General features: G+C 34.4%; 1 protein-coding gene across 5 annotated transcripts in view; it reads left to right on the top strand.

Annotated features, from left to right (window-relative positions):
• Positions 1-16,096, top strand: part of LOC114271939 (uncharacterized) — a 70,586-nt gene that overhangs the window by 41,560 nt on the left and 12,930 nt on the right. For 4 of the 5 annotated variants that reach the window (XM_028213596.2, XM_028213597.2, XM_028213599.2 and 1 more), the window contains 2 exons: positions 7,575-8,309; positions 9,086-9,722. The exons of the other annotated variant lie outside the window; for it this stretch is intronic. In XM_028213596.2, the coding sequence (XP_028069397.2) occupies positions 7,575-8,309; positions 9,086-9,722 (1,372 nt within the window). The remainder of the gene's footprint in view (positions 1-7,574; positions 8,310-9,085; positions 9,723-16,096) is intronic. 5 annotated transcript variants of the gene reach the window in all.

Raw genomic sequence — 16,096 nt, 5'->3', positions numbered from 1 at the left:
ATGGATGTCACCTTTTGTGAGTTTGAGCCATTCTTCGGGGTCCAATCTCTTCAAGTGGAGGTTCCTTCAATGGAAGAGATTGTTTTTCTTATCCATTGTTTTTGACTATTTGTTATGAGGGGGAGGAGGCGTCGCTGTATTGTGAGAAGGATCTGAGTAAGTGTGTTTAGGGGGAATCTAGTAGGTTGGATAAACTAGATTGTGTTCAGGAGGAGTCTAGTAGGTTGGATAGACCTAATCTTCAGACCTACTTTCGGAGACAAAGAGAACAGTCGACCTATATGTCGCTGTGTCAATCATCACCTCTGACCCCAGTTCCTAATTCTTTATGGAATCCTCAACTAATGAGTCGTTGGTTACTTCTCATACCATTCCTATTGATGATTCAAATCTTCCTATTGCTATTAGAAAACATGTTAAAACTTGTACTCAACATTCTATTTCTAGATTTGTGCCATATGATTCCTTATTTACATCATATCATGCTTTTGTTTCGTCTTTTTGTTCTGTCTCCATTCTTCAGAATTATAATGAAGCATTCACTGATCCTAAGTGGAAAGAAGCTATGGTAGAGGAGATGAGAGCTCTGAGTAAGAATAGCACTTGAGAGTCAGTTTCTCTACCATCGGGTCAAAGACCTATGGGTTACAAATGGGTGTTTACAATCAAGTAGAAGGCCTATGGGACTATTGACAGATATAAAGCGAAACTGATTGCTAAAGGGTTTACTCAGACATATGGCATTGATTATCAGGAGACTTTTGCTCCAGTGGCTAAAATGAATTCTATTCATGTCCTTCTTTCATGTGCCGCAAATCTAGGTTGGCCATTATAGTAGCTTGATGTAAAGAATGCTTTTCTCTATGGTGATCTAGAAGAAAAAGTGTACATGGATGTTCCTCCAGGTTTCTCTTCTTCGGTCACTGAAGGGAATGTTTGTCGATTAAAGAAGGCTTTGTGTGGATTGAAACAGTCTCTTAGAGCCTGGTTTGATAGGTTTCCTAAGGCAATGCACAGATTTGGGTACAAGCAAAATCATGCTAATCATACTATGTTCATCAAAAGATGTGGAGATAAAATTGTTATTCTTATGGTCTATGTGGATGACATAGTGGTGATTGGTAACGATGTAGAGGAGATGTCCTAAATCAAGGCTCAACTTTCCAAGGAGTTTGAAATCAAAGATCTTGGCTCTTTGTGGCATTTTCTTGGGATTGAGATTGCTAAATCGGATAATGGCATCTTTATTTCTCAAAGAAAGTACATCTTGGATCTACTTGAGAAAGTAGGTATGTTAGGATGTAGACCAGCAGATTGTCCTATTGAGGTCAATCACAGACTTAGCAACAGTGATGGAGATTGTGCAGATAAAGGAAGGTATCAAAGACTTATAGGGAGATTAATATATCTTTCTTATACTAGGCCAGATATTGCATATGTAGTTGATGTTGTAAGTCAATTCATGCATGATCCTTGAATGGGGCATTTGGATGCAGTTGATTGGATCCTTAGGTATCTCAAATCCGTACTTGGAAAAGGAATCTTGTTCTCTAATCATGGTCATTTGAAAATAGAGGCTTTCACTGATGCAAATTGGGCTGGTGTAGTTGATGATAGGTGGTCTACTTCGGGTTATTGCACTTTTGTAGGAAGTAACTTGGTGACTTGGCGGAGTAAGAAGCAAGTTGTTGTGGCTAGATCAAGTGCAGAAGCGAAGTATCGGGCAATGGCAAATGGTATTTGTGGTGAGCTCCTGTGGCTTCAAGTGTTATTAGCTGACTTAGGATTGTTGAATGGTGGACTAATGCGGTTGTATTGTGATAATAAGGCTGTTATTAGCATCGCTCATAGTCCTGTCCAGCATGATAGGACCAAACACAATGAGATTGATATACATTTTATCAAGGAGGAAATAAGTAGTGGTGTGATTTGTATGCCTTTTATGCGATCCGAAGATTAGTTAGCTAATGTTTTTACTAAAGGGTTTGGTAGCAAGGTTTTTCATCTCATTGTGTGTAAGTTGGGCATGAGAGATATTTATGCACCAACTTGAGGGAGGGTGTTAAGTTAGATGAAGGGTATTTTTGTCTTTATGCACTTATTGCTCCTAGTATAAATACATAGTGTCATTAAGGGAAACCCTAAGATGAGGTTTTGTGGCTCTTCCTAGTTATCTCTCTCTCTCTCTCTCTCTCTCTCTCTCTCTCTCTCTCTCTCTTTTATTTTCCTATTCTTTTCTCTCACTCTTAAACTTGTTCTTATAATTTCAACTGAAACCATTATTAAAATGAATAATATAATTGTGCTTTTAGATATGAATTTGAAATAAACCAATTTCACATCACTCATTTGAGGAATATATGCTTAATTCAATGTATTTTATTTAGTTATAATTCTAATAATGGATTTTATGGTTTTAGATTATTGGATATAAAATAATATCCTGTCTCCTTTTTCCCTTTCCCCAATAGACACCTCCTTACTAGCTTGGGGTGAGTAAGCAAGGCTTGGACCCCCAGAATTTGTCCCAAAGTAGGGCTCCAAATTTGGGGGGAGTTACGGGGCCAGTCCAACAACTTAATACCCATTGGGTCTTAACCCGAAATCATAACCATGTTTTTTCAATTTTACCCTTAGCCCAAAACTCACTATCCAGCAACTTGCCCGCTACCCAGCAACACTATTATATCTTTCTCTCCCTCCACCAGCAACCACCTCCGGTCACCGATACCTCTGGTCATTGGCGATCACCTCCGGCGCTGCCGACCACCTCCAACAATATTTTATTGAATTGTTTCAACAAAAATAACATCTATCACCACTGCATCACTGTTGCCACCATCTCCACCACTCAATTACTCAGTCATATCTAGACACACTTTCATCAGTGATAATAGATTTTTTTAAAATTACAAATAAATTTGAATCATTCACTCTTAATCATGTTCACTCACTTATTTACAATAATCCACACACACACATACACACACATAATAAACAATAGAGACTGATAAATTTATCATTGAAAAAATAATGAATCCATCATAGATCAATACCAAATCAACAAAATTAATGATACATTTAGTGATAAATTTGTCACTGAACACAACCAGATACTGATAAATTTATTCCTAAATTTTTTTACAGCAAATCCGTTTTTAAAAATAGAGAGAGAGAGAGAGAGAGAGAGAGAGAGAGAGAGAGAGAGAGGAAAATGTGGATAATGAAGAGAAGAAGTAAGATATGAAAAAATAGTGTTGTTTGGAGTCATTTGGAGTTGATTTCACCATTGAAACAACTAGATCAATGTAGATCTATAGCTTAATCGATGGATCGGCGACAATAGAGTGAAGATCGGAGATGTAGAGTGTAGATCGGTGATGGTTGATGTAGTTGGTGAACAAGGTGGTAGATTCGTGACGGTGGAGTGTAGATCGATGGTGGTTGCGAATGGACGATGAAGGTAGCGAGTGGAAGATGATGGTGGCGATGGTGGTGATGGTTCAACGACGACTATAGTGGTTGTCATGGTGACGTTGATGGCAACAAAGGAGAATGGTGGAGATGGTTGGTGAACAATGGTGGTGGCAGTGGTTGATGATGGTGGCCATAGTGGGTGAACAACCAATGTGACGGTGGTGGTGCGGCGATAAAACTCTTTACAGAAATTGTAGAAAGAGATGAGTCTTCTTTGTGTGAAAGAGAGAGAGAGTCTGCACAAATGATGGAGGAAAAGAGAGAGAACAAAAGATTGTTTAGGGCAACACAAAACACTCAAGGGTAAAAAAGAAAAAATAATGGATGGGCCAGGACTTAATGTGTACATAAGATTCTAAGTTAGAACCTAATGGGTAATAAAATCCAAAAACAAGACCGGCTGGTAGATAACCCAATGCATTAGTACCTTATACTATATTATTCAAATAGACCTAATAAACATTGGGACCCATTTTTTATTTATTAAGCGAAATATTTTATTTAACAAAATTAATTGAAAAAATTAAAATTCTTAATTACTCTCTCATACAATACTAAAATTATATGAATTAACTAATAAAATAAAATTAAGAATACTTATAATTTTCCAATCACAAGGGGAATCCGTATTTTAAGAAAATTTTAAAAGATGTATTTGTAATTTACTGATTTTTTTTTTAATATTAATTGAGGCCTAGTCTAAAGGCCCGCCTAAAAAAATTCTTGTACCAGCAACGAACAATTTTTTATTTTTTCATATATGTGTTGTTTGGCCAAATTGAATATAGATATTGAACAATTCTTTCCTTTGATCAACAATGTTACAAGAATTATTGAATGGATTAGTTATATTATCTATTGAAAAAGATTTGGTAAATAATTAGATTATGCAAATTTAATTAGTGATTTTGCCACTAAAATGTGATAGTTGAGTCAATTGTAAACTAAATATTGCTAAATTATAAAATAACAACATCAAATTTTTATCTTTTTGACTCTTTGCAATGATTTCTTTTTATCTTAATATATGGAAGTAAATTTTAATTTATAATTTTAACGATTATTTCTGCAAGTAAATTTTTTTTTGTGACTACTAACAAATTAAAAAATTATTAGTACTTATCATTTTATCTATAAAAATTTTACAAAAAAAGTAGGGTAAAATTTAATACCTCTTGAGGTTTGCTTAAAATATAGATTGTCCCTATGGTTTAGAAAATTGCAAATATCCCATTGTCAAAAAAATTTATTTAATAGAATTAATTGAAAAAATGAAATTTCTAACTACTCTCTTATTCAATAATAAAATTACTTGAATTATTAATTGAAATAAAGTTATGACATCATTAGATCTTGTTAATTGGCTTGATGATTTATTAATAAAATGTGCAATTTGTTATGAAATTAGAAACTTCAAGAGACAGCCTGTAATTTTCAAAACCACAAGAGGCAATTTATATTTTAAGCAAACTTCATGGAATGTATTTGTAATTTACCCAAACAAGTATATGTGAGAGGGCCTTATTTCATAGTTTGCCTAAGATCTCATAAATCTCAAGGCTGACCCTACCTCTACCTCCCTAAGCCACCGTGATCTCTCTCTCTCTCTCTCTCTCTCTCTCTGTGTATATATGATAAACCTATTTTGTTTTTAGGTGAGCTTTCCCCAGATAAGGTAGAGGAAATTTATAAGTTTGCCTCTAATATGTCATTTCCCGATTTTCAAAATATTAATAAAGAAAAAATTAATTAATTTAAGTTTGATATTTTAATAGAAAGCATTCTTGTTAACCTTATTCTTTCTCAATGTTAACAGTATTGAAGAAATAGAAAAGTGTATTCAATAAAATGTATCTTTACAATACAATGAGATGCCTATATATAGGCGAGGTAGAGTGGTCACCAAGAAAACTAACAATAGAAATATCCTAATATGGTAAAACCTAATTACAGTATCTAATATATATAGTGAATATAATATATATATATATATACAATATTCAGTAACAGTCTCCCTCAAACTTAAGGTGGTTGCAAAGAGACCAACTAGAGTTTGGAAAGAGAAAATAAAATAAAATAAAACTAATAATGCTTGAAGACAATTTATGGTTGTGCATGACCGTTGTAGGAGCAGTCGAAACTAATGCCGGAAAATAGTTTATGGTCGTACCGGACCGTTGTAAGAGCAACTGGAGCTAATGTCAGAAGACAGTTTATGGTTGTACTGGACCATTGTAGGAATTGAGTGTGCCAAGGGCAACTTAAAATAGAATGCACTAGGGGTTGACATAGGTAGTGTGCTAAGGGGCAGCTTAGGTGGTGGTGTGCTAAGGAGGTGACTTGGATGGTGTGCCAAGTGATAGCTTGGATGGTTCGCATAATGTATCACTTTGCTCACAATGATATAAGTATATTATCCCCCCAACCCCCCCTCTCAAACTCAAATAGGTTTGAAGCTATTAACTTATTTGAGGTCGAAATAGAGAGAAAGACAGAGTGGAGCGGAAGGGAGAGATCATATTCTAAAAAACAATTATAGAAAAGAATTTTTATTTTAATAGTGGGACAAGCCCATGTGATAGAGTTGAAAAACACATTGTTTTGTTTGAATAGAAAGAGTGTACCCCGAGAGAGAGAGAGAGAGAGAGAGAGAGAGAGAGAGAGAAAATTTTGGATGGGTTTAATTGGTTTGGGAGAGTGTGTAGGATGGGTTTGATTAAAAAAATGAAAGTGTAGATTAGAGAGAGGGGTAAACCCGAGAGAGGGAGAGAAAAGATCTTGAATGTAGGTTGGTGGTCGAGCAACGGCGAAGGAAGGCGACGATGGACCGGAATTGCCGGCGTGATGGTCGGAACTGTAGCTAGCGTGATGGAATAGACGTTCGAGGTGAAGGCGATGGTTGGAGCTGTGGTGAGTAATGGTGGCGATGGTCGGAGAAAGAGACAAATGTGTGGCTGTGAGATACTCAGGTTTAAGGACTGAGGGGTTTGGGATGCAAGGAAAACAGATAGGACTGAGATCCGACGAGCGGCCAAGGAAAGGTTGTCGCCCACCGATAAGGAGAAGAACACCAAGAACTTAACCTATAGTTCTAATACCATGTTAACAATATTGAAGAAATAGAAAAGTGTATTCAATGATGTCTCTCTTTACAATACAATGAGAGGCCTAAATATAATCAAGTAAGAGTGGTCACCAAGAAAGCTATCAATAAAAATATTCTAATATTGTAAAATTTAATTACAATATCTAATATTTTTTTTTTGATCAGTAAAAAAAGACTTTATTGATGAAGAAGTAAAATTACAAGTATAACTTACATCAATAAAGGACGGAAGTGCACAAAGCATCATAGCTAGAGTCAACAATCCCAATTAGATTGACACTGAAAAGCAAGTACAATCTTATACTAGCACTTGACCTAAGAATTGGAGAGGGACTAATCAAAGGAAAAACAAAACACAAACAAACAACAACAAACATAGATCCCACTAAATCATTTTACTTGCTCACATTTACTTAAATTGTCAAAATTCTGATTTACATTGTAAAACGTGTTTGGAGGCCAATATTTTATTAAAGTCAAAAATATATTCTATTTTTTCTTGTTAACCTTATCTTTCTATGAAATGACAAAATCAATGATTTTCAAGTATAGTGAGCTTGCATTAGAAAACGTGTATAATTTTATAAAAAAATGATATATAAGTTCATTTTTTAGACTTATATTTTAGATCCAATGATATGCTAGTAATATAATTGATTGATAATTAGAGAAGATATGAGAAAGAATGTTACCTTAGATGTCTTAATTGATTGTCACATAATTGAACTTAAAAAGTGGGTCTAATTTTTGAACTTGTACAATAATGCTCTAATTTTATAGTTTTTGAAGAAAATAATTTTAATTTAAAAAATAATGAAATTCACTCAAGATCATGATTAAGTGGTTAGCAACTTCATTATCTAAACCACACTCGACACAAATAGAATCGAAAATTCTGCTATGTTATTTTCTCATTAAATGAATGATATTTAATGGAAATAAAATATGTTGTGTTTATCTATATTTGTAACCGTGGGAATGGACTTTGTAGGTTAAATTAATTACCATTGAGAAATTGGTGATCTCTGGAATGGATAACGTGATAGAGATATGGCCTAGGGAACTTCAACCTAAAGTGGGAGAGATGTTAATTTCGCATTGTCGTAAGCTATTGAATATTCTCAAGGGCATGCAGAGTATTGAACGACTTATAGTGGGGTGCTGTCAATCTGTGGAAGTAGCATTTGATCTTGAAGGAATAATTGTTAGAGAAGGCTATCCAGATATCGTGCTCCCTTCATTAACAGTATTGGACCTACTTTATCTACCAAAGTTGACACATGTTTGGAAGAACAACTTACTAAGAATTCCAAGCGTTCAGAACCTGACCTCCTTAGCAGTAGTGGGTTGTAGCAGTTTGAGATATATATTCTCATCTTCTCAAGCCAAACTTCTTGTGAAACTACGACAAATATTTGTAGCTGAATGTGGTGTGCTGGAAGCGATTGTTAATGAGGAACCAAAAGTAGATGATGAAGTCGCAACAAATATAATCATGTTACCGCAACTAAATAGTCTCGAACTCTATCATCTGCCAAACCTCAAGAGTTTATGTCCCCAAGCTTACACATTTGAAGGATCATTCTTCAAGAAGATAGAAGTAATCAACTGTCCCAACATGAGGGCACTCCCTTCAGCATTGCAGCGCATGCTAGAGCTACAAGAGAGCAGTGTTCGAGAAGTGGAATTTTTTAACTCAGCTCAACATCATCTCTTGGATAGAAAGGTAAGTGAGTTGTCTTAAAATTATAGTATTCAACATTAACAACCCATTCTTTCAAAGAAAATATTTCCAATATCCATTACACTGAGGATAAACCTCTAAATGTTTGAAGAGGAAAGAATTGTTGGGTACAAAAAGTCAAGGAGAATAAACTCTTTAGCATTGATGCGGTCAAAGATTTTGTCAAGAAAATTAATCCATTCTTTAAAATAAAATAAAATAAATAATTAGACATAATTTTTTGGTATTATTACATCCCCGTGGATGTCAGAAGGGAAAAAAAAAAAAAAGTTCGTGAAAAAGTAATTTATAATTTTGATTGTTAATATTTATAAAGTTTCTCACTAATTTGTAATTATTTTTTCAAAACTCTACTGATATGATATTTTCCCTAATTTTTTTTTCTAGAATGATTTAATGGTGGTATTTTTTGTAATTAAATGTCATTTTAATGGACACATGATTTTAAAAAGATAAATCTTGGTGCATTCACATCATTCTGTATACAAATGTTATATGTTTTTTCCGTTTGTATATCATTATTCTTTTGTCCATTGTTCCCAACTCTCAAATAAATGGTGTTAACACTAAGGGAGTGTTTGGAAGGACTAGATAGGGGCGGATTACAATACAATAAACTATTAGTCCTAAATAATTAGTCCCTTAACTATTTTGTTCGAAATGATGGGTATTTGACTATTAATCTGATCTTCATTTTTTAACCAAACAATGGATTAGTAAATATGTCACTAACACAATTGAAGTGATAACAATTGCAGTTTAGTTTAAGCACCAAGGGAATGCTTGATGTCACAGGAATAGATGAGCCAACTGAGATATGGCACAATCAACTTGAAGTCGGATGCCTTCACAAAGTAAGATTCATGCGAGTCCAGTGTTGTGGAAAATTATCAAGTGTTGTCTCGTCCAAGTTAATGCAAAGGCTGCACAATATACAATGGCTAAAAGTATGGTGGTGTGATTCACTGGAAATGATATTTGATCTCCAAGAGGGGGTATGTGCTGATGTTGCTGAGAAAGAAATATTAATCACTCAGTTAAGCAAATTGATATTGAAGTATTTGCCCAAGTTGACAAACATATGGAAGAATATTTCCCAACAAACTCATTGTTTCAAAAATCTACGATTTCTAACAGTGCAGCACTGTGACAACCTGAGATATATATTCACAATTTCCATGGCCAACGTTCTTGTGAATCTACTAAATCTAACTGTTGAACATTGCGAGAAGGTAGAAAAGATTGTCACCAGGGAAAACGAAGAAATCTTTTCGCAAAGAATTTACTCTGTCAAACTTATAAATCTTCCGAGTCTCGTGTGTTTTGGCCCGGATGTAAATAATACTGAAATTCCAGCAAGAAGAACGTCTGTAAGACTCTGCCCCAAATTTCCAGGTAAAACTCCAATTATATATTTGCAAGTTTTTGACGAACTCGAGAAGGCAACTTCACTACTCAATTTTTTAGCTATACATACACATCTTACAGCTAAGAAAAAATTAGTTATGATAAGGTAGTATTTGATTCACTGAAATAAAATATTGAAACTAAATAATCATTTCTTAACCTTTTTATGAAATGATCATTCTTTTACCATAGTAAATAATAATTCTATTTATAATATATTTTATATTATATTTTTAGTACACCAAATATGAAAATATATACCAACAAGCACGTAGCTTAGCTGGTAAGGGGCTATGCTAGCTTAACCAAGATCTCGGGTTCGAGACTTGGGAACGCAACTGTGTTAAAAACTTGTTGGGAGAGTTTTGCCGCCCTTGTGGTCCTACCCGACTCAAACCGGATTAGTCGGGGTCCTGTGGACTTCCGGATACCAGTGGTTTAGACCTAAAAAAAATATGAAAATATATGTTCTAATGGAATGACCATTGTATTTCATTTAATTCCAAAGAATAATTACAATTAGGTGCTTATAATATTCTACACAATCTCTCTCATTACTAATGAATATGGTTAAACTTTAGAGAAAATTACAATTAGGTGCTTATAAGTTTGCAAAATGATAATATTTATTTATTTTTTAATTATTATTTTTATTTTATTTTATTTTTGATAAAGTTAGGAAATTAGAAAGTTAGTAATTAGATTAGGGTTAATTTCACTTTTGACTCTTGTAGTTTAACCCAAGTTTCACTTTGGCTCTTATGATTTCAAATTGAACAGTTTGGTCTCTATACTTTAAATCTAGTTTTAGTTTGGTCCTTCTATTCAAGTTAGAAGTTAAAATTAACAATTTTAGAATGTACATACAGAAAAAATTAACAAAAATTTGGATGAGGACCAAAATAAAATTTGAGTCAAATTATAAAAGTGAAATAAAATTAACTTCTAAAAATATTTCCACAAGGTAAATACTAATCTGTCAGTAACTTTTTAATTTTTTATGAAAAGATGTGCTGAAAAATAAAGAGTGATGCGACAATTTATAATGACATTTTGACTTCTTGACTAAAATGTTAGTCTCCAAACGAGACCTAAACCTAACCACACAGCTACCTCACTAACAACCATGGTGTGTGCAGCACAGTAAAACTATAAATTTAGATTTATAATTTTATAGTTTAGATTATTAATTTTATACATGGACCATACACTACACAAATTCAATCTCAACTACACATTTTCATTCTAGGTAAATTCTAAAAGATAATCTTAACAATGGCAATGGATCGAAGTTCCCGTAAGGGTTTTATCACGCAAGACAGAATTGATAATCCGGAAGCAAACAGAGTGTTTATATGTATACTGTTTCTAGTTTTTGGAAGTAAATCATAAGACCTATTGCTCCAACTATTTATAAGTATTTTGATAACCTTTGCCAAGAGTCATCAAGATGTATGGGAATAGATACAATGCTATGAAGCATTGTGTCTCTTTGTGTTTAAATTCAAACACCAAAATACTTCCAGATTATTCTACATCTTACGGGAAGGTTTACTGATCACCAAATGAAGATTATGATATGGTGTGAGAGGTTTCACCATATTATGGTGTGATCACCACTCATATCTTCATCTCCCACTTGATCATATTATAATATTGGTGATAAAACCTAAGTTGGGCATGTTAACCTTGGTACCAAAATTTTGCCTTATGCCAACTTTCATCTATGAAATTACCTCATAGATCGACGTCTGATTGTGACTTAGCCATACGTGTGCACGTTTTTGTCACCAATCTGACCACACCCGTATGAATGTGTTCTCCCACTGTCAACATATTCCAGATGATTTCAATTCACTATATAACAGATGAACGGCATCGATTTTCAGTGATGGGTTCATAATCCATACCCAATCACCATTGACGACTTTAGCCATACACATTTTTCATGTGTCGACCTGCACTGAAATTATTGTTAAGTACTTCCTTTAAGACCCATTCCTGAAGGTTTTCCTTAACACACTTTATCAATGACTTTTTGTTGATCACGCAGACAATATCATCTAGTTAGCATGTTGCATATTATGGACTTTACATCTCATGCTAACTATGATATCCATACATTGTTAGTTCCTCTATCTTGTTACCTGACCAAACACATGTTTCCATGCAAGATAGAGTCGCAAAACATCGGTTATCTAGGCGTCCCCAGAGTCATCCGACTATGCTCTTATATAAGTTGCTAAACCACCTAACTAAGTATTTTTTAATCCCATATTAGCTACATGTTCTCTGAATTTTTCCAGAGACAACCCTTTGGTCATAGGGTCAGCCACCATCTCATCTGAGGGTATATAGTTGACTTTAATTTCAACTCTCTCCACTATGTCCTGAATATAGTGGTAACTAACATCAATATGTTTTCCCTTAGAGCTATTTGCTCCACTTTTTATTAATGAGATGGTAGACTGATTGTCACAAAACATACTGACCAGTCTAACAGGTATACCTAATTGTAAACTGTCAACAAATCGTTTTATCCAGACCGCATTACTAATGGTTGTGCTGCAAGCTATGTATTCAGCTTCCATAGTATACTTTGCAACACAACTCTGTTTCTTACTTAACCAAGAAACAGTTGTTCCACCAAACAAGAACACATGACCACTAGTAGATTTTCTATCATCTACATCTCCTGCAAAATCCGCGTCAGTGTATCCTTTTATGTCTAGATCACACAAACCAAAACATAACTTCAAATTTTTGGTGCCTTTTAAATATCTGAATATTCTTTTGATTGCTTGCTAATGTTCCTTACCTGGATTGGATTGAAACCGACTTACCAATCCGACTGCATGACAGATGTCAGGTCTAGTGCTTGTCATGGCATACATTAGGCTGCGTACTGCCTGACCATACGGAACATTTCTCATTTCCTCAACGCCAGACTTAGTTTGAGGACTCATACTTTTACTAAGACTTTGTCCCTTGCAAACAGGCGTACTTAAAGAATTACAGTTATCCATATTAAATCTTTTGAGCACCTTGTCTAGATATTTCTCTTGATCTAGATATAATAATTTTGAATTTCTATCTCTTGAAATTCTAATTCCTAGAACATAGGTTGCAAGACCCATGTCTTTCATTTCAAATCTAGATGCTAAAAAAGTTTTGGTTTTTATAATCATATCTGGACAATTTCCTGCTAACAATATGTCATCCACGTATAAAGATAATATTGCTAACTTGTCATCATTTTTCCAGATATAAACACAGTGATCTAATGGACTCACAATAGAGCCCATTTCTAAAATGGCTTGGTGGAATTTCAAGTACCATTGTCTTGAAGATTGTTTAAGTCCATATAAAGATTTCTTTAACTTGTAGACTTTATCCTCATTGCCTTGGTTCTGAAAACCATTAGGTTACATCATATAAATTTCCTCTTTTAATTCTCCATTGAGAAAAGCTGTTTTAACATCTAATTGATGCAATTCCAAATCCATCCTGGCGACTACCGCCATTAGAATTCTTATTGAGGCAAATTTTGCAACAGGAGAATATGTATCTACGAAGTCTTTTCCAGGTTGTTGAGTGAAACCCTTGGCTACTAACCTGGCCTTGTATTTCTCCAAACTTCCATCTACTTTGAATTTCTTTCTAAGAACCCATTTGTAACCAATGGCTTTTCTTCCATTTGGGAGATCAGTTAATTCCCAAACATCATGTTTCTTGATCGAGTCAAGTTCTTCATTCATTGCCTCAAGCCATTGTGTAGCATCATTGCTACTCATTGCTTCATTATAACTAGTAGGATCATCTACTAAGTTATTAAGTTCTTCAACTTGAAAAACATAATGATCTTTCAAAACCGTAGATGGACGTCTTGCTCTCTTACTCCCACTTATCTCAGAATTCGAAGCAGGGAAAACAACGTCACGTAATTTGCGTTTGCTCCCACTATTAGATGGTTCGGGGAGAATATGTGGACTGTGTGACAAATAAGGAAGAGAAGAATCCCGAGATACGTCAGAGAGCAATTCAATTTGTTCAATAGGAGTAACCAGATCAGTGGATTCAAGAAAAATAGCATCTCAACTTTCTATCAATCCACGTTCGGGATGGTAAAAACGATAACCACTCCCATTTTCGACATAACCAATAAACTTGCATTCCCAAGTTTTGCTTTCCAATTTATCCCGTAAAGGTTTAGGAATAAGTACATGTGCCTTACATCCCCAAACTTTGAGATTTTGAACATTAGGTTTAGTTCTATGCCAGCATTCGTAAGGAGTTAGAGGTTTGGCTTTTGTTTCAACTTTGTTTAATATGTACGCAGCGGTAGACAAGGCTTCCCTCCAAAAATGAATAGGAAGATCAGCATGAGCCAGCACAGACCTTGTCATGTCCATGAGAGTACGATTTCGTCTTTCTGCGACCCCATTTTGTTGTGGTGTGTATGGCATTGTAAACAAATGTTTTATGCCATTGTCTTTGCAGAAAGAATCCATAGCTTCATATTTTCCACCTCTATCATTATTCAAGTGTTTTATGGACCGACCAAGTTTCTTTTCTACCTCTAATTTATATTCCTTAAACTTTTCAATTGCTTCTGATTTGTGTTTAAGAAGGTAGATATGTCCATATCTTGAATAATCATCAGTGAAAGTAATAAAGTATTCCATGCCTCGATGAGTTTTAGTTCTTAAAGGCTCCGAATGAATTATTTCAAGTAATTTCGATGATTTCCAATGTTTAAAAAATGGCTTGCTAGTCATTTTGCCTTTGATACATGGTTCACATATATCAAAATCATCGAAACATACTTTAGGCAATAAGCCACTTTTAAACATTCGAGACATTTTATTTTTATTAATGTGACCTAACCTTAAATGCCACAAATAAGAACTATTACTAGTAGAAACATGCAAATAATCAGAAATACATACTTTATTATCAATAGGAAGAGAGTACATGTCATTCACTCTTGCACCTTTCACTAATACACTCCCTTTCTTAATCAATACTGTGTTAAACCTAAAATTAACCTCAAAATCTTTTTGAGTCAACACTGGAACTGAAATTAAATTTCGCCGAATGTTGGGTACATAAAACACATCATGAAGCATAATAGAAGTTCCATTAATAGAGAATTGACAGTTACCGATGCCCAAAACATCACTATAGGAGTTGTTACCCATGTAGATTCTGTGTTCACCAACCTTCTTTTCAGTAAACTCCACAAACATGTCTTTATTTTGCACAATATGCCTAGTTGCAGCAGAATCAATCCACCATGAATTTGATGAAGGTTCAAGCACCATTGCTTCAGAAACTGTCATGGCAACAGGGTTATGCTCTTTTTTCTGCTTCTTCTTAGGACAATTGGCTTTGATATGACCTTTTTGACTGCACTTGTAACATGGGCCAATTTGATGCTTGTGATGTTGTTGTTTTTGCCATTCTTGTGGTTTCTTCCATCCTTTCTGAAATCCCTTCTTCTATTTTTTCTTGAAAAAAGTCATCTTTTTCTTGTTGAATGGAGTGTAGGTATTATTCTGTGGTTGTGGTGAAGATTGTGCCATCAACAAATTAGAAGACAATCCTTTTTTGCGCCTGCGCTTCATTCTTTCTTCTTCCAAAACTAAGAATACATGCAATGTTACCATTGAAATCTCTCGTCCGCTATGAGTTAGAGATGTGATAACATGATCCCAAGACAATGGAAGACTATTAAGTATGGTTGTTACTTGCATCTTGTCCGACAAAGAGTGATCAGCGTTGGATAATTCTTTAGCAATTAATTCCATTTGATTAACATGATCACCAACACTATCATTATCACTCATTCGAGTGTTATTGTATTTGTCCAAGAGCAATTGAATTTGAGTATCCGATCGAACTCCACACTTACTTTCTAGTGCTTTCATTAGTTGTCTGGCAGTTTCATGTTCTTCAAAGAGCGGAATAATGTTATATTTCATATTATGTAACATAGTTGCCTTTGCCATTGCATCATCTTCTATCCATTTATTTTGGAACCAATTAGAATCATCATCTGGTTTAGAAGTGGATAAAGTATGCATTGTTTTCTCATGTGTAAGAAGATAAGAAATGTGGCGTTTCCATGCTCGGAAATTATTTCCATTAAGCATTTCGATCCTTGAAGAATCCATGGTATTTTTAATAGCCACATGAAAAACAAAATGTGTTACTATGTAAATTCAAATGTGAATGTTACAATACTAAAATAAAAATAAAAATAAGCAAAATTAAAAACAACAACAATAAGGAAAAGCCTTGTAGTTGTTGAATCAGCCCCTGTGATGAAAATAATGTAAAAGGAATAGAATGGTACTGTT

Source organism: Camellia sinensis, chromosome 6 (genome assembly GCF_055761805.1).
Source record: "Camellia sinensis isolate YWXY chromosome 6, ASM5576180v1, whole genome shotgun sequence".
NCBI classification, from domain to species: Eukaryota; Viridiplantae; Streptophyta; class Magnoliopsida; order Ericales; family Theaceae; genus Camellia; species Camellia sinensis.
This window is presented reverse-complemented; position numbering and strand designations above follow the sequence as displayed.